General features: G+C 38.5%; 2 protein-coding genes across 2 annotated transcripts in view; one reads left to right on the forward strand and one right to left on the reverse strand.

Moving 5' to 3' along the window:
- Nucleotides 1-19,868, reverse strand: part of LOC134802393 (uncharacterized) — a 329,661-nt gene that overhangs the window by 124,002 nt on the left and 185,791 nt on the right. The window lies entirely within an intron of this gene.
- On the forward strand, nucleotides 6,096-18,132 carry LOC134802387 (cholesterol 7-desaturase nvd). The gene is made up of 9 exons (XM_063775026.1): nucleotides 6,096-6,482; nucleotides 8,758-9,006; nucleotides 11,135-11,318; nucleotides 11,653-11,838; nucleotides 12,193-12,365; nucleotides 12,879-12,984; nucleotides 14,009-14,130; nucleotides 15,561-15,731; nucleotides 17,868-18,132. Exons 2-9 carry the CDS (start codon nucleotides 8,764-8,766, stop codon nucleotides 18,030-18,032), a joined length of 1,350 nt encoding a protein of 449 aa, XP_063631096.1. The 5' UTR covers nucleotides 6,096-6,482; nucleotides 8,758-8,763; the 3' UTR covers nucleotides 18,033-18,132.

The raw sequence follows: 19,868 nt of genomic DNA on the forward strand, positions 1-19,868 counted from the left end.
CGGAGACAAGTTACTTACGGGGCTTATTAAATAGGTAATTATTGAATATTAAATACAATATCAATACCCGTGAATAGCGGAAACACGTTCCGCGACTTTTTGTAAGTTGATAGGAAACGGGAAGAAAACGGCTAAAAGCCGACGCTTTTAGCCGTTTTCTTCCCGCTGACAAAACCGAACAATGTTAAATATAATTTTCCTTATGGTTTTATGTACGGTTTTATCGTGTTTTTAAAATATTATATACATAAAACTTGCGGTTTTTGTTAATAAAAATATACAATGACAGAAGTTTGTTTACTTTTTACTAGACAGGTGTCAAAGGTTTGATTGCCATATAAAATTTAAAATGTTAGTTCCCATTTCTGCCACGTCTCTTCTCTTTCCGCACAGACTCTACATAATTTGAGATTCTCAAAATGAGCTCTTTCATTTGATATGTAACACGATATAGTTTAAAAAACATTCCCAAAAGTAGCCTCCATGTTTAAAATTAATTTGTTTACGTAAGATGTCCGTCTTTGGGTCACAAATTTACATATGTATACCAAATTTCAACTTAATTGGTCCAGTAGTTTTGGAGAAATGGGCTGTGACAGACAGACAGACAGACAGACAGACGCACGAGTGATCCTATAAGGGTTCCGTGTTTTCCTTTTGAGGTACGGAACCCTAAAAATACTTGCTCGTCAAATGTTTATGATATTACCGATTTTTAAAATCACAAATTCTTTCCTTAGAAATTATTAATGTTGTTATCGAACGAGCGAGCGAAGCGAACGAAGTTCTTCGAACGAGCGAGCGAAGCGAACGAATTTCATTCGACTTGGGACACGCGGCTGGCTAGGGGCACGTCCTGGCATTTCGATGTTTTTAAGCTGAACTATCAGAGAACTATAAGATAAAAATAAACATAATATAGGTATTTGACATTTGACAGGAAATATTTCGGCTTACCACAGATACAGTATCAGTTAAGGGCTCCACAGACCTTGTAATATATCCACGCGATTTTTGATCCATTGCCGCCTATAGTGTGACATAAAATAGTATAAATTAAATAAAATGGAACTCTAAAATTTCCATACTATAGTCGGTCAAACAATTTTGTCAATAGAAAAAAGCGCGATATTCAAATTTTCTATGGGACGATAACCCTTCGCGCCTACATTTTTTAGCCACTTTTTTCTACTGACGGAAATGGCTTGACAGACTATAAATTGTTGCCATGAGTAAGCATTTTACGTCAAAAATGTGACAGCTACGTAGAAAGTGGCGCCCTCATTTATTAACCGACTTCCAAATATCAAAAGGAGGAAATTCGATTGTGATTTTTTTTGTTTGTTACTCCATATCTCCGTCATTACTGGACCGATTTTAAAAAATATTTTTTTGATTGTATGTATATGCATACAGATTGGTCCCGTTTTTGTCAAAACCCAGTTCTGATGATGGGATCCACGAGGAATCGAGGGAACTCCTCAAATCTTAAAGGCATGCGTATAGAGATTTTTGTATTTTCATCATAAAATCAAGCATTTTCATTAAAAACTGTCGCATTTGCTGAAGTGGAACTGCTGATGATGATCAGAACGGAACTCTTCAATGAAGCATAGTTCACGTTTGGCGATTTGTCCTCTTCGTTATGTTTGTTAAGCAAGTTAAGTTATTAAGCCACATTTTTGTCAAACTCGAGTTCTGATGATGGGATCCACGAGGAATCGAGGGAACTCCTCAAATCTTAAAGGCATGCGTATAGTGATTTTTGTATTATCATCAGAAAATCAAGCATTTTGTTTAAAAACTGTCGCATTTGATGAAGTGGAACTGCTGATGATGATCAGAACGGAACTCTTCAACGACGCATAGTTCACGTTTGGCGATTTGTCCTCTTCGTTATGTTTGTGAAGCAAGTTAAGTTTTTAAGCCACATTTTTACCAAGCTCAAGGTCTGATGATGGTATCCATGAGGAATCGAGGGAACTCCTAAAATGTTAAAGGCATGCGTATAGAGATTTTTGATTTTCATCAGAAAATCAAGCATTTTCATTAAAAACTGTCGCATTTGATGAAGTGGAACTGCTGATGATGATCAGAACAGAACTCTTCAATGACTACACGTTTGGCGATTTCGAATTTCGATTTTGACGGAGCTGGCCCTGGAGCCAGACCTGACCCGGATCCGGGCTCTTATCTGGACCTGGACCTCGACCTGGACCTGGTCCTGGACTCGGAACTGGACCCGGACCCGGAGTCGGACCCGGACTCGGACCTTGACCCGGAAAACTACTGATATCTAAGCTAAATAAACCACTATGATTACCTACCATAAAATGTAGGTATAAAGTATAATGATGCCAAACTTACTAGCCCCTCCCGCTCAATCCCCCGTACACCGCACCGCACGCGCCGTTATGTGGGTTAGGTTAGGTTTGAACTGCGATCCTCACAGAACCGAAAAAAAGTGGGTTAGGTTAGGTTAGAACTGCTAGCCTTACAGAAACGAAATGCTACTAGAAAAGTGGTTTTGGTTAGGTTCGAACTGCAATCCTCACAGAACCGAACTGCTCTCAGAGAAGTGGGTTCGTGAGGCTAAAACTACGACCCTTACAGAAACGAAATGCTACCTGCTAAGTGGGTGGTTTTACCTCCTTTTCTACATAGTGCATCATCTATGTACAATAATCTTTCACCGGCCCCCATAGAAGTCGGTTTTTTTCTTGAAAATTATTTTCTACTATTTTATGTCGAACTATACGAGTACGTAGGTGCAACAAAGTCAATCGCTCCATATAATTTTTGGCAAACCGCGAGTTCTCAGTTCGGGGCGAACTACTAGTTAGTTTAATTTAAATGGGTCAAAAACAAAACTGTGTTCGCGTCTTTCCTGTAGACATACACAAGAGTTAAGGGCTATAAAGGTTAATTTTCTTATTTAAGCCTTATCCACGTGAAAAGGTCCTCCTTTTATTCAGAGAACTGTGATAAAATCATTACTTACATGCCCACAAACTGTTAACTATTGCCCACAGGAGAGAAAAATGTACAGTTCGCGCGAACACACTAGTTTTCTCTCCTGTGGGCAATAGTTAACAGTTTGTGGGCATGTAAGTAATGATTTTATCACAGTTCTCTGAATAAAAGGAGGACCTTTTCACGTGGATAAGGGTTAAATAAGAAAATTAACCTTAATAGTCCTTAACTCTTGTGTATGTCTACAGGAAAGACGCGAACACAGTTTTGTTTTTGACCCAAATTGTACTCTTGACTTGATCTGATGAGGAGGCACACTGAAAGGTTAGGACAGATGTCGCCCCAGCAATCCGTCATTGTTTACGATTTGTGACAAACGTATGGTTGTGAATTTTTTACTAATACTTGCGATTTATCAAGAAAAATGTATTCATTTATACGGGAACTGCAAACCGAGCTTCGAAGGAGAATTGCTACAGTTGGTGAAAAAAGGGTGATTTGATACAAAGATAATCACTTAATATATTTGAGGTTATCTTGTGTATTTTACCGTTTATTCAAATTTTCGAAGGCTCATGTGCAGTTTTTCCTCTTATATTACAAGTGTTCGATCGAAAACAAAGCTTTGGTGTATACCTGGATCACCTGGATATACAAGAAGGCGTTTCGTATACGCCCGCCCTACGACACATCAGACATGGTCTAATAAAACATGGTCTTCCATTCCCAGAGTGACACGGGCCTACGTCACAATAACATTGCCACTTTATTTCAACATAACATGTTACATGGGTACATTATACCTATGGTTAATAAGTTAAAATATTTCTTTATAATTTTATAATTTTCATTTATATGTATTTTAGCTTAAATTTTACAATAACACGTCATTTTTAATTACTCGTTAGCAATATCTTCTGATTCACGAAAGAAATTTCAGACTTTCGGGTAATTCTGTTTATACTACTGGCAACACAGGATAGCGCTGTGCACATTTGACAATTCGGATCTAGATAACTTCATGCCCTGACCGTCATCCTTGTCGAACGCGTGTTAATTGTTATTTCCTTCTCGCTCAGTGTCAGCAGTCGCAGTGTTTTCCAAACTTTTCACGTCGTAAGCTTGGTAATTAATGTGTAACTGTGAATTAGTTTTTTAAACGTTTGTCTTGTATAGATAAATAAAGTTTAATTTAATACATTCGATTTGTTTTATTTTACTATGTTTCTACATGAATAACTTAAAATTAATGCCGTCAAAATAATTTTCACCGTTGGTTAAAATTCTCCCACATTTCAAAGTTTGAGAACCTGTAAACAGCATGATGACGTAGGCGCGTGTCAGTTAGGTCATACGCGAATCTCGGAATGGAGTACCAGGCGGAGTATATTATTATACCATGACATCAGATAGGTACACAAAGTCGTGACGCGTATGGAGTACAGCATGTGTGGCTAAGCCATTATGCCCTAAATTATGTACTACTTCATTAAAACTTAGTTTACCTGTGTATTTACTCTTTCCAAAATATTTATCTTCCTTAAAATGCAGCCTATAGAAACGGTCTTTGTCATTTGCCTTAGTTTTTGATACTCAAAGCTTTTTCTCACCGATTTATGCATATTGGGTCCTTGGGAAAAAAGGGAGATCCTATATTTCCACAATTTGTCGCACAATATTGGAGTATTTTGGAGAAAACGGGAATGTTTACAATTTATTTGAAAAAATGTATGTGATTTGGCAGTGACAGCAACTGCATTATGGAGGCGACATCTGGCGTGATAAAATGTCAGTTTGCCACCTCATTATATATTTTTATGTTTTTATCTTCCATATAGGTATATAATGGCAAATTTTCTCCTTTATTTAATAGGGGATATTACTGCAATGTTCTGCCGCCAGAGTGCAGCAGTAGTGCTACCGACTCAGTAAATTCGTAGTCTAACTTATACATACTGTGCCTTAAACTGTTTTTTGACTAGTTTTCACAGACATTAAAATATGACATTGATGCATCAAGGCGGTTTGTTAACAAGGGCCTAACGGTAAACGCGAAAGTCGAAATTTAGTTATCTGCCTCTTTATCGCTCGAATATGCAAGAGTGATAGAAAGATTACATAACGAAATTTCGATTTTCTTGTTTCGCGGTAGGCCATGTGATTGACGTGACGTGTGATGTCAATGTGGTTTGTTTACTGTATGTGCCACAAAGGTGCCACCTACGCAGAGCTTTGCCTAATATTCCCTATTAATGTTTTATTTTGTTTTAGTTAAATGGACATTGTATTTCATGAATTTATTTAGTGTTATGCGTTTACTCTATGTATTCAAACACAATTGACATTGTTTATGAATAAATATCTTGTACCCAAACGTTGCAGTATTTTTATTATGCGGGCTGTCAAGAGTCTCGTCACCGCTCCGACCCAATCGAAAAACGGCGTGACGAGACGAGTAAGAGCGAGACGAGGAGTGAGCATGTACACACTCGTTCTCGGCCTGTCTCGGGGTGTCTTGACGTATGTGTACAGCCGGCATTAACACATTCACTGGCTTCACTGCCAGTGCGAGCTACGCGCTACGAGCGTAGCCAATTACACGATTTTTCCGGTTGTAGTGACTCACGTTAGACCGGGCCGTGTCCGGGCCGGAGCTTCCGGCGTATCGTTTTCTATAGAAAGCATCACGTGGAATGTATGGGGCCCAATACATTCCACGACTCTTCTCTTTCCGAACAGACTTTATCAAGGAAATTTGCAGATACAATAATGCAGCTTCAGTTGACATCCAATGTCACCTTTACCTACACCTCTGCGGCCTCTACGCTTAGTTAAGCTCCTGTTGGAAGAAATATATACCAAAACGAAGTATAAAATATTTCTTGTACAAGGGGGTAAAGTTGTTGCTAATACTGATACCTGAGCAAGCGAAAGGTTTCAAAATGGAACCACGAGCGTGGTTCGAAAAATGGAATTATGAGCGTTGCGAGGGTTTCAAAACAAGGGGCTTAAAAAAAATTGTCACCGAGTGAAACACAATTTTTTTTTACCACGCCAACACAAAACTGACTCATTAGTTGTACCTAAATAAACTGTGTGATGTATAAAGTTTATAAAAGGTGATAACTTTCATCCTTTACCGGTGAAAGTTATTTTAATTATTACAAGAAACCAAAAAAATCAAAAACAAACTCCAACTCATTTCAAAACATGCGATCTTTCCTTCCCGCCAATCCAGAAAAAAAACCGACTACATCACACATATCATACGCATAATCGATTTAATTTAATCTCCTTGTAGTTCTAAATTCAACCATAAGTCTTTAGTAAATAGGTTGAAAATAAGAATTCCTTTTTATAGTTTTAAAATCAAAACAGCTCAGATGGACTTTATCATATATAGCCGGTGATCATTTTGTATTCGGCCAGTATTGTTCCAGTGGCTGAACGCTCGCTTGCCTTAGTACGATTAGAGAAAAAAAGAAAAATGGCGGCAGATTGATAGTTCGGTGAGTTTACTTTTTGCACTAGAGGTTAAAATTTAAGAAAAATAATCATTTTGGATTATTTTATCTATAGTTTTTTGGAGTATACATTTTAATTGGTCTTGTCAAATAGGTGATATATATTTACGATACAAGTGCTGAAAAGAGGAAATTCGAAAGGAGTGGCGATAAATTAAAACACGACCGAAGGGAGTGTTTTAAATCGACACGAGTTGCGAATTACCTATTCGCACGTGTATCGTACAACGTTTTACAGTACATATGGCCCTTTAAACTTTTGACATCGCACGAATTTACGCACTAGTGCGGGAAAATAGGTCCATATGTACTGTAAAATAATTTAAAAAATACGACCCAGTGTGTGGCAAAACACACAGAGTGAAAAAATGGTTTTAGAAATAATTAATAGAATAAGTGGTTACTTTGCGGAAATTCATATAACCTATTTATTTATTTAAACTTCATTTCACGGTATAAAATGGTACATCCGGCGGACTTAATGCCTTAAGGCATTCTCTACCAGTCAAATATTGGATCAAATAGACACTTGTAGGTACTTATAGTTAATAGAGCAGGGTTGTAGGTATTTAAATGAAATAGTTGAAACGAAAATATTGCTTTACTAATTCGTCGCTTTACTAACAATCGCAAAGCACAATTTTTTTTAAATACCGGTTATTGACATTATGGAAAATATTTTTACAGTACATATGGTCGTATTTTCCCGCACTAATGCGTAAAATAGCACTTTTCGTGCGTATGTCATAAGTTTAAAGGGCCATATGTACTGTAAAACGTTGTACGATACACGTGCGAATAGATAATTCGCAACTCGTGTCGATTTAAAACACTCCCTTCGGTCGTGTTTAAATTTCCTCTTTTCCGCACGTGTATCGTATATAACTTTTACAGTAAGTACATATGGTCCTACTTTCCCGCACTAGTGCGGGAAAGAGCACTTTTCGTCCGTATGTCAAAAGTTTAAAGGGCCATATGTACTATATAACGTTGTACGATACACATGTGAATAGGTAATTCGCAACTCGTGCCGATTTAAAACACTCCATTCGGTCGTGTTTTAATTTATCGTCATTCGCCACTCGTTTCGAACTCCGCACTTGTATCGTAAATAACTTACACCGATTGTTTGACTTTTTCGATTTTTTTATTATTTTAAGAGTTAGGAGCAAATACAAATTCCGTAAAAAGTTTTTAATAGCTCCTATAATAATTAAGATCAAAAAAATACCAACGAACGGGCATAAGTGGGGTAAATAGACATCAAATTGCGTAAAAATATTTTCTATTATGTTAATATCTAGAGAGGAAAATGAGGACTGCGTTTGTGTTAAGAAGCGGTCACGTGACATCGTCCCCCTTCCTCTTGAAACTTAAATATTATATGCAGCCGTACACTTCACCATAGAGAAATATAGTAAGAATAGAGTGCTCACTCCATACATCAGTAGCGGTACTGATAATTCCGCTTCTCGATGCTAGATGTCGACTACGAAAATAGTAGTCGTTTTGGTACTAAAACTGATGTATGGAGTGAGCACTCTATGTATTTTTTTCTATATGCCTTCACTTATAATAAATGTTGTAGGAAAGGATGAAAGGAACGGTCAACAGTTGCTAACCTTCCTTTCCAAATATCAGGAGACCGTTACCATTATAAGTACATAAAAAATAAAATAAATCTACTTCCACAGTCAACATTTCTTTGTACTTATTGAACATTTTTGACAATTCGTGAAACGGAAATCTCAACTCGGCCATAAGAAATCCATCAAGGGCCAACCAACCACCAACCACCTACCAACTGGTAAAGGCTCTCTAGATTGTTCAAAACCGATAGCAAAGTTGCATTTTATTCACATGTGAGGCAAAATAATTAAATGCAAATTTTAAGTTGTTTTTTTATGTTTGCTGGTTGACTTGACTTTTAAATGATGATTTTGAATGATAAATATTTAATAACATTCATTTGGATATGATTTGGTTTGATTTTGTATGATATCTTACAATTAATATTTTCTTCGGGTTGGTGACGTTGGTGTGGTGAAAAATTTTGTTTAACCCTCGTGCTTTGAAACCCTCGCAACGCTCAAGATTCCATTTTTCCAACAACTCTCTACGCTCTTGGTTCAATTTTGGAATCTTTCGCTTGTTCGGGTATCAATAGCACAGTGAGCGGTTAAACGTTGCCCCCTTTTAAAACAAATAACTATTCAACTGACTTTGTTTGCCAGACTATAATTATGTTTTTTTTTTACAGGTCTCTATGGCCAAACCCAAAGGTCATTCAGCCACCAACACAACAATGGCCCGGAGCAACACCATGGACGCAAACTGTCAAATTGAAAATGGCGTTTTACTTTTTTATCTAAAGACGGCTTGGGCGCTGGTGCGAACAGCCATAGAGTTATTTTATACTTATAGGTTAAATATCATGATGACTGTGATATTAGTTTTAGTAGTTTATGCTATTTATAAGTCTTATTGGAGTCCGGTGCTATATATCAAAGTGAGTACTTCTGCTTTATTTTTAATAAGTTAGGGCCGTGACATTAACATACATGATAGAGTTAGACCAAGAAAAGTCTGCAGCGATTTTGATAGCCCAAAGTGTTATTTATACGTCATAATTTCATAGAAGTTTTAAAATAACATTGGCACTACGTGGGCTATCAAAATCGCTGCAGACTTTTCTTGGTCTAACTCTATAAAAAATTGAGGTCAAATCAAATTGCTTTCTTTTTCAGAGATGTTCGGTATTTGAATGTACCTAATAATAAAATCGAATGTGCATTTATTACGCCATAGGTGCATAATAACATTTTTACAGATAAGAAATTAGTTTTAAAGAAACAGTTTATCTTTATGCTGGTGGGTTTATGTTTTATGATATGGCAGATAAAAATAGTTTACGATATACCTAAGTAGCAAAATCAATAATAACTCATTAAAAGGCTTAAGATTAGACACACTTGTAATGTTACGTTAAATTACTCTTTATAAATCTGTACCCTCACCATGAGTTTTACGCGGCCTTAAACGATAGCGACTGCGTCAATTCAAATGCAGTGCATCTCGCTTGCACAAATGTCAGTACGAGGGAGATGCATTGTGAGTTACTTTACGCAGTCGCTAGCGAATATGTCAGTGTCAAACTCATGGTAAGGATACTGAATATCAATGTAAATTTATAGCGCAAATTCGTTCTCAAAGCAACCTTTAGACTTTCAAGTAATGTTTATATCACACTTTAAACTCTCGCGTTTTGTACACATATTTAATTACACAAACGGGTCTACCGCGATATAATTTGTAACTCAGCTGAAACGTCGTAATTAAAGGTAAAAACAATGAAATTATATCGCGGTAGACCCGTTTGTGTAATTAAATGTTTATATGTATCTCCTAGCTTGAAACAATAATGTTAGTTAGTTATTTATAACGTGTAAGTTATACGGTTTTAACTCGATCTTCTTTAATGATTAGGTACATTTACTATTTTATGAATAATAATATCTTATTATTTATTTATTTATTATTTATTAACTTAAGAATATACAGCTTATACAAGTACAGTGTCCCACAAAACAGTTTACACGGTTTGACTGCGGGATCGTGCAGTCTCTACTCTCTTATATTACAAAAAAAAAAACAAAAAAAATTCTATGAGAATAAATGTCTTAACTTAAACCATATATCTGGGAGACCGAGCTTTGCTCGGAAAACATATAAAAACTCGAAAATGTGCGTTTTCCCAGAGACAAGACCTTGCTAGATCGATTTTTCGCCCCAAAAACCCCCATATAGCAAATTTAATCGAAATCGTTAGAGCCGTTTCCGGGATCCCCGAAATATATATATAAATAAATATATATGATCGTTTAAAGGTATAAGATATTTTTCAAAATATAAAAATAAATAAATATTTTAGGACAATTTTACACAGATAGACCTAGCGCACAGTAAGCTCAATAATGTGTTGTGGGTAGGGGGCTATTCATAAATTACGTCATTTCAAATTAGGGGGGGGGGGTCTGGACATCGGATGACGGTAGCATGAAGTAGGAGGAAATGGGGTCATTTGAAGCATGATTTTTGGATGATTATAGGGGGGGGGGGGGTCTAAATTCGTCAAAAATCGATGACGTAATTTATGGACAGCCCCTAGGTACTAGACGACTATAAAAAAATAGGTATTTTTTTCGTGTATTAAATGTGTTTTTAGATACTTTTTCTCATTTTTAGGGTTCCGTACCCAAAGGGTAAAACGGGACCCTATTACTAAGACTTCGCTGTCCGTCCGTCCGTCCGTCCGTCCGTCCGTCTGTCACCAGGCTGTATCTCACGAACCGTGATAGCTAGACAGTTGAAATTTTCACAGATGATGTATTTCTGTTGCCGCTATAACAACAAATACTAAAAACAGAATAAAATAAAGATTTAAATGGGGCTCCCATACAACAAACGTGATTTTTGACCAAAGTTAAGCAACGTCGGGAGTGGTCAGTACTTGGATGGGTGACCGTTTTTTTTGCTTTTTTTTTTGTTTTTTTTTTTGCATTATGGTACGGAACCCTTCGTGCGCGAGTCCGACTCGCACTTGCCCGGTTTTTACATTGTTTTTATCTATTTTCTAGGAGCTAGCCGACATCGGTTACGAGCATATACCAAAGGGAGCAAATCGGGAGATCCGCATCGCCAGGGCAATGAAGGGCCGTCAGCTGGGGGTCAAACTGCCCCCACCCTACCCTAACGGGTGGTTCGCTATAGCAGAGAGTAGAAATCTGAAAAATGGGGATGTCACCAGTATCGATGCTTTGGGTATGGATTTTCACAAATTCTCTTATGGATTTTATAAGGTTACAAACCATGACAATACGCAAGGACCTTTTATATATTAAAGGCACGAAATATGAACCTTAATTAACGTTGGAATTGCCATCTCTTTCTTCTGGGTGATTATATAAAAATATTTGTTGTAAGTAGTCATCAATAAAGATATCTGTTGAGCTACTTTCAATAAAATGACTCCGAAGAAAGCGGTGCAAAAGGAGTGAAGGTAATATTTAACGAAATGGCCCAGACGGAAGAACTAGGTCATATAAAAAAGTTAGCACATTACACATCACATTACCTAAATGTTTTCAACTCTCAGGTCAAAACTTCTGCGTGTACCGCGGTGAGGACGGCGTCGCGCGCTGCGTAGACGCATATTGCCCCCACCTCGGTGCAAACCTGGGTATCGGGGGCAAAGTGGGGGGCAGCTGCATCGAGTGCCCCTTCCACAAGTGGAGGTTCAACGCTGAGGGCGCATGCGTCAATGTTCCGGGACAGGATAATCGTGAGTTTGAGTTTATATTCAACAATTTTGGTTAGTTTCCTGGATGTTTATTGCCTCCAACTCGGGGTATACCTGGGGATGGGGGGCAGCTGCATCTACTGCTAAATCGAATGGAAGTTAAGCACTCGAGTGGACATTAAGGATGACTCACGCTACACCGGGCCGGGGCCGGGCCGGAGCTTCCGGCGCTTGGTTTTCTATGGAAAGCACCACGCGATCACCGATCAGCCGTCATAGAAAATGACGTCGGACGCCACGGCCCGGGCACGGCACGGTCTAGCGTGAGTCATCCTTTAACCTTCGGTTTGAAAGTCTAACATGCTATATATCATCACCACATTCTTTTTTCCTCAGCTCCCAAAGGCGTCTCTATCCGAACCTGGCCTACAGTAGAGACCGACGGGGCCGTATGGATCTGGCACGACGCCGACAACAGGCCTCCATTGTGGACGATATGCGACGCCGACGAGTTGGCCTCGTGGGGGTACAGAGGCCGAAATGAGTTTGTTGTTGGATCGCACTGCATGGTAATTAAACCATTTAATAATACCATTTACTTGATCCGTACAAAAAACTTATTTCGTGGGCATTACATGATTTACAAGATACTGTACCTATACCTAAGGCATACTAACGATCTGGATCTGGGACAGTATCCTTGGACATATCTTCCTTCAGTGGTAAATTGAGAGATGGATAGACAATATTTATTTCTCATTGAAAATTAACATGTTATTTTTCCATAAAAATAGCAGAAATTCACAGAAAGATCGTCAAATTGTATACAAAAAATTATAGCAATAATAGTTTCAACACAAAAATACAATAAAATAGTCTTAAAATATAACAATATTTGAATAAGTAATGCCAACGAGAAATAATACATAATTGTAAAAAAAAAATCAAATTCAAATTGGGATTTGGAAGCACATTTCGCAGATCGGTGTGCATTTGTGAGGACCGCGAATTTGTGTCTCACTAGAGGTGATAAATTGGGTTAAAAATCATATTACCTATACCTTAAAACAAAATAATTACAGGATATCCCGGAGAACGGCGCCGACGTGGCGCATCTCAACGCGGTGCACTCCCCATCTCTGCTGTCCAGCCTGGGAGAAAAATACCCCTTCCTGCTCAATTTTATAGGTAAGGCTAAAACTAAAGGCCTAGGAGCCTATTGTTAAAGTACCGATGCAAGCACGCTTTTATTATAAACTGATCAGAACAAAACGGGATATCCTGGGGTTATTACTGTTCTGGTGCTCACAAGAATAGAAAACTATTTTATTTTCATCTTTGGTCACTCTGTAGTACCAAAGTCAGTCATGAAACCTATCACAATCGTTCTAAATGGGCGGTACTTGTTTTTTAGAATCTATCAGAGGTATGAGGATATGGTGTCCAAATGTTGGTGGTGGGCCGGGCGTGGCGGGGCAATAAATGTGTCATGGTCATGGTGCAGAATTGGCAAATCCTATTCCTATCTACTCACATCACACCATTGATGGCGTAGAATATAATATATCAAACACTGACTTCACAAGATATCTCCGGAGTAAAATAGATCCCGTGACCTCAGTAAAAGATACAACTTATCTTGTTTTATTTTGCCATACATCCATGTATAACCGGTCAACCACTGATGGCATAGTCATCAACATCATACATTGATGTCACAAGATATCGGAGCCTAGTGGACGAAAGAAGCGCCTGGCGTACGTTGGCTCGTTGGGTGGATGAAATTCGGAAAATCGCAGGGCACTTTTGGATGAGACTAGCCCAGGACCGGGATAAGTGGCGTACACGAGGCCTATGCTCAGCAGTGGGCGACTGAAGGCTAGAATGATGATGATGATGGTGGTGATGATGATGATAATGATGATGATGATGATGATGATGATGATGATGATGATGATGATGATGATGATGATGATGATGATGATGATGATGATGATGATGATGATGATGATGATGATGATGATGATGATGATGATGATGATGATGATGATGATGATGATGATGATGATGATGATGATGATGATGATGATGATGATGATGATGATGATGATGATGATGATGATGAGTGGCTCTGCCCGCCACAAAGCCGAAGCCTAAAAGCTGAAGCTGCCAAAGCGAGAAGCCCGACTTAATCTGCCATGTATAATTACAGGTCAGCACTCATGGTCGGCGGAGTGGTCACGTGGAGAGGGTCACGTGGCCACGATGAAGCTGGAACATCACTACAAGATTGGGGACCTCAGTTTATTCCACATGGATGTCGTGGCTACACAGGTAACTGACTTAGGTTAGGTATTCAAATATTGTATAGTGGTAAACATGTTCAGAAACGACACATGAAAAAATGCAACATCGAGCCCATTCCATTCACTACCACTATGTGGCTGGTGTTCTCAAGTGCCCTTGCGCGCGCGGAGAATATGCGCGGCGCGAATGTGCGCGGAGGTTCACCTCAAAGATTGGCTACGTCAGCTGTATTCGGGCGCACGAGCGCCGAGCTAACTAGGAGTCGAAGTGGTCGCCATGGACGAAATCGGCCGGAAGGATCATTAATTCAGTCTGGCAAACCAATGTTGTCTGTAGAAAAAGGCGCAATATTCAAATTTTGTATTGGAGACCGACTCTTCGCTTCATTTTCAAATTTGCCGCCCTTTTCTACTGACGGAAATGGCTTTCCAAACTATAGAAAGGATGAGATACGAAGTTTCATTGCTCTTGGGATGCTGACCGCTTTGAAACGCTTTACTATATGAGTTTCGTTCTGTCTTTCGAAACTTTGCACAAACTTGGCAGTAGGGGTGCATCCCTACCATGTCCCTATAAGCTCCATCTATACTTGACGAAGCGCTAGGCATGAAAATTACCTTTACTCACAATACGATTAGTAACCTTAAACATCAATTTTGTATCAGTTTCCCTACCTACTATATTGTGCTTCGAGCAACACCGGCTTCCGACACATCGGAAGGGAGGGGCCCAAGCGATATCTAACCGTACAAATCTTTCTGCCATTTTTTGCGGGGGGAAAGGTGCACACAGTCGCACTTCTCACACACTTACATACAAAATCCAATATGTAATGACGACACAAATACGTAGAAAATGACACACGTCAAAGACAAATCTTGCAAACCTCGATCTCTTTTTGTGTACGGACGAGTCACAAGTGTCACAACACACACACTAACACATTTTCGTCTAAGTATTTTATTGTATTTCTGACAGATGAGAAGTCGGATTTGTCGCTCGACCGATCCGCAATTTGTACTGGGCGAGCAAAATCGATAAATCCAACAATTACATGAGACTAAAATATAATAATTGTGTTTAAATGTAATTAAACGTATGATATGTAAAAAAAATATTACATGTGAAATGTAACACCTTCTTTTTGTAAATTTGATGTCTCCGACCTCTTTTTACGACAAAAAACCGAGCAATTAGGCATTTTTACCTGCTGCTGCTGTGTTCATGCGCGCGTCTGGACTCGGTCTAGTGAAAAATCCGAGCGCAACTAGTTTTATTACCCGCGCTAGATCAGTTGATCTTGTACCTAGGCAGAGGGGAAATAGTGCGATGCCGCCTCCCTTCCGTGTTGCTCGAGGATATTGTGTATTCATATATATTTTAGGTAATGTTTATTTATATAGCGATTTTGATCTCGCTCATGCACTTTTTTCAAAATATTTTGTAATAAATTTCAGATGGGCCCCGGCCACGTGCGGCTCCGCATAGACACCGGCTTCGGCCCCCTACTGATCTCACAATCAGTGACCCCTATAGGACCTCTACTACAACGCGTAGTACATAGAATGTTCTCGCCAGCGTATAACGCTCCAGTCGTAGCTGGGTTCATATGGGGAGAGAGCTACATGGTAAGTTTCAAATTAACGGTTTTTGGGCGTGTTTGATTATAGCGCCACCTATTGACAAATGTTGCAATTAATTATGATTTCATGGGCATCAAAAGTATCAAAACGAACTATTTAAGTAATGAAAAACTTTGTTACCTCTCAACCCGTCACCCCTCATAGCTATAGTTTTTAGGGTTCCGTACCCAAAGGATAAAAACGCGACCCTATTACTAAGACTCCACTGTCCGTCTATCTGTCTGTCCGTCCGTCTATCTGTTACCAGGCTGTATCTCATGAACCGTAATAGCTAGACAGTTGAAATTGTCACAGATGATGTATTTCTATAGCCGCTATAACAACAAATACTAAAAACACAATAAAATAAATATTTAAGTGGGGCTCCCATACAACTAGGGCTTGCAATCCGGATATCCGGATAACAGTTTTATCCGGATATCCGTCCAATTTACTATCCGGATTTAGATGAGGTTGGTATCCGGATAAAACGAATAATTCGAATACCATTTATGACAAAAATATCATAACAATTTTTAAGAAATTCGTTGAAAATAATAACGTAAACTATGTCGATTGATTTATTTATTTATTTGGATACATTTTTACGGTATAAAAACTGTTTATTTAAGTATTTCTCCTTATTGTCGACTACTCCCTTACTTTTCAACGGGTCCATCGCGGGAGAACTTCGGTTCATATTAAACTGCCGAACGAGATGCAGTAGCTGTTTAGCAGATATGATAAGAAAGTTTTAGCATTCTGCATTTGAATAAATCTGCAATGAAAACCTTGATTGACCTTAAATTCAATATAATATCTCAACAAGAAGAGACTGTCTCAACTGTTAGAAGACGTATTCGGTTCTCTAAATATCATCAAAACTACGGCCAGTACTATACGTCAATAAGACGCCAATTTCTTAACTTAAGAAGAGTTTGACTAGAATTATAATTCATGGTTGTAAAATTTACATGAAATAACGCCAAATATCTTGTGATCATCTGAAGTAGCTTAAGAAATGAATTTCGCAGCGAAGGCTGCCAGCGCCAATATTAAGCGGAGGGTTGAAGTATCTCCATAAACTATAAATTTTTACAAACATAGTTTGAGTCAGGTGTTTGCGTTTGCAAAATAGAAGCAAATAATACCGTTCTCATTAATAAGATTTGCCGAAGGGTGTATGTCACAGTAAAGCTTTAGCGAAATTTTTTTCCAAGTGAAATTCGGTCAATAAAAATTTGCCAAAAAGGTAGAACTCCTAAAAATACCTTAACACTTGCTGTTACGAAACCTTTTATACGTAAAATTTGATTCTATTACACTTTTTATAAAGTTCATGTGAGTTTTGTTAAATAAAAAGCAAGTATTCGAATTATCCGTTTTATCCGGATATCCGGATAGTAAAATAATAAATATTCGAAATATCCGGATACAAAAAATGGGCGGATATTGCAAGCCCTACATACAACAAACGTGATTTTTTTGCCGTTTTTTTGCGTAATGGTACGGAGCCCTTCGCTCGCGAGTCCGACTCGCACTTGGCCGGTTTTTAATATCCAATATTTATCAGATGAATAGTGTAGTTAAATCAGCTTAAAAGTAACTATTGCCCGTTTAAACCTGAGTCACATAAATAATAGTACAGGTACAGAAGACTCACTCTCTAACAAAACGCGTCTGTTACGATCAGGACAGATATGGCCGCTAGGTGGCGACAGCGCTACGCGCGGCTTAGGGCTAGCCACCAAAATTGGTGTGGAATGGATGTACTTGTAGCTACCTGTTGCAAAGCGACGATATCGCGGAGTGAGCCACGCCTGCCTGAGTGACCCTGCCACAGCGACTGTGTGCTCTGGAGTAGGCAATTTTTAACTCGTGTTATTAGGTGTAGCTGATCCACTCTCTAGTGCGCCCTTAGGTGGCTCACGTACCCTATCTTCTTGCTAAATTCTCGAGCGCATTTTGGGCACGTCAGCACACCACCTACCTATTTTAGTTGTAGGATATTGAGGTTGGCGGCCGAGCCATAAGCTCATCTCGTTTTTTGTCGAGCTCACTGCGGCGTTCAGTCTCAAAAACGCTAACTCATCACGGTTTTCGTTTCCTTCTCTTAATTTTATCAACCTTGTTTTTTTTCAGTTCGAGCGCGACGTGATGATCTGGAACAACAAACGCTACATGAGCTCACCGGCGTACGTACGGACGGACAAAACAATTCGCGCCTTCAGGGCGTGGTACTCGCAGTTCTATAGCGAAAATAGCATTAGTTTCAAGGAAGCTACTCAAAACCCTTTAGATTGGTGAACGCCATCTAGTGGCGGGTAGCAGTAGTTTCTGATTTGCGAACAAACAAAAATAACTGTAAGTACGCGCTTTTAGAGCGTGACACCACAGAACAAATATACATCGACCATAGAGAAATATTTTATCTCTTTGCCGCTACTCAGAACCTTTTAGATTTTTTAACGCCATCTAGCGGTGGATAGTAAAACACAAAGAAAAATGTATTTTGAACGTTTTACTTGTTAAAATAAGTAGTTATCATTGGATTTAAAGCGAGTATCTTCACCCAGTACTTATATGTATGTGTTATATTGCGTTAGGTCTTAATAATAGAATGTGTACAAAATAGTATTATACATAGAAAGGTATCGGGTAATTTAGACGTTACTATACCTACATTTATATTATTTCATGATATCTTTTAAATAATGAATGAGTGTGTTTACAGGTCAATAAAATATTTAAGTGAGAATTGTAGTATTTTTATTGCCATTTTTTTACCGGTTTTAGGGAGAAGCAAAAACTAAAATAATACTTCGAACCGCACCTAATAGCCACGTCAAATAAACCGAATTTGGGCAAGCTGCGGAAATAATTCGTGTAGTTTTGAAAATTGGTACAGGCATACCTTGTGGTGTCCAGATAAACATACTAAAAGTCCTCGAGGGTAGAGGGTGGGCTGGGGGTGTAGAGGGGGGTTGAAGGTACCTTTTTTCATATTTTTGCTCATATCTCGAATTTCTCGAAAGACTTTCAAAGATAAATATAGCGAACCTAATCGGTATAGCTGTTTTTGAGTTTAGGCAAATAGTCTATTTTGACAGACGGGTATCTACGAAACCCTACACTGAGCATGGCCCGACATGCTCAAGGCCTATTTTTTTTATTTTATCAGCAGGTCACTTAGCTTGCTTACTCTAAACTATTTTTTTTTATTTATGATGAACAATTACAAAAAACGATGTTTTCTTAAATCGTCTATTTTTTATCACTTATTTATCTTTAACAGCCTGTAGCTCCTAAAGTATTGATTGTAGAGTTAAAAATAAGCATAACCAAATGTGTAGTAAATTTTATGTTAAAACTTTTGTCCGAAGTAATTATAACGCTATTCGTACAGATATTCGAGATATGAGCAAAAATATGAAAAAGGTACCTTCAACCCCCCTCTACACCCCCAGCACACCCCCTACCCTCGAGGACTTTTAGTATGTTTATCTGGACACCACAAGGTATACCTGTACCAATTTTCAAAACTACACGAATTATTTCCGCAGATTTTTCTAATTTGCTTAGGCTATAAGCAATAGTAAGAATGAATACCATATTCATAGGAAATCCTATCGTCAACATGATTTTCTATGATAAATAAATAAATAACTTTGCCTATATACGTCCGACTGCTGGACACAGGGGGCCGATTTTTGAATTTCGACCGCTCGATTTCGTATATTTCATTCAATAATGTCTCCACTACTAGGCATTTAAATTCCACTAATCGAATTGAAAACGAGTGGTCAATACCACTCGATTCCCAATTTCTATAGCTCGTATTTGAAAAATTAGCATTTCGCCGTTTTCCACCGATTTTCGAGTGACGAAATCGAGCGCTCGAAATTCAAAAATCGGTCCCCTGGCCTCCTCTCAAGCACGAGAGGGTTTAGGCTATAGTCCCCACGCTGGCCCAATGCGGGTTGGGGACTTCACACACACCTTTGAATTTCTTCGCGGATGTATTATGCAGGTATTTTCTATGGCATTGTAAAATTTCCGACATAAAGTACAATTTAGGTTTTAGAATAGAAAGTGGATAGATAAATTAATTAAAGTAAAGCCAACGTAATGAGATATAGAATG

The sequence above is a fragment of the Cydia splendana genome, chromosome 24, assembly GCF_910591565.1.
Source record: "Cydia splendana chromosome 24, ilCydSple1.2, whole genome shotgun sequence".
NCBI classification, from domain to species: domain Eukaryota; kingdom Metazoa; phylum Arthropoda; class Insecta; order Lepidoptera; family Tortricidae; genus Cydia; species Cydia splendana.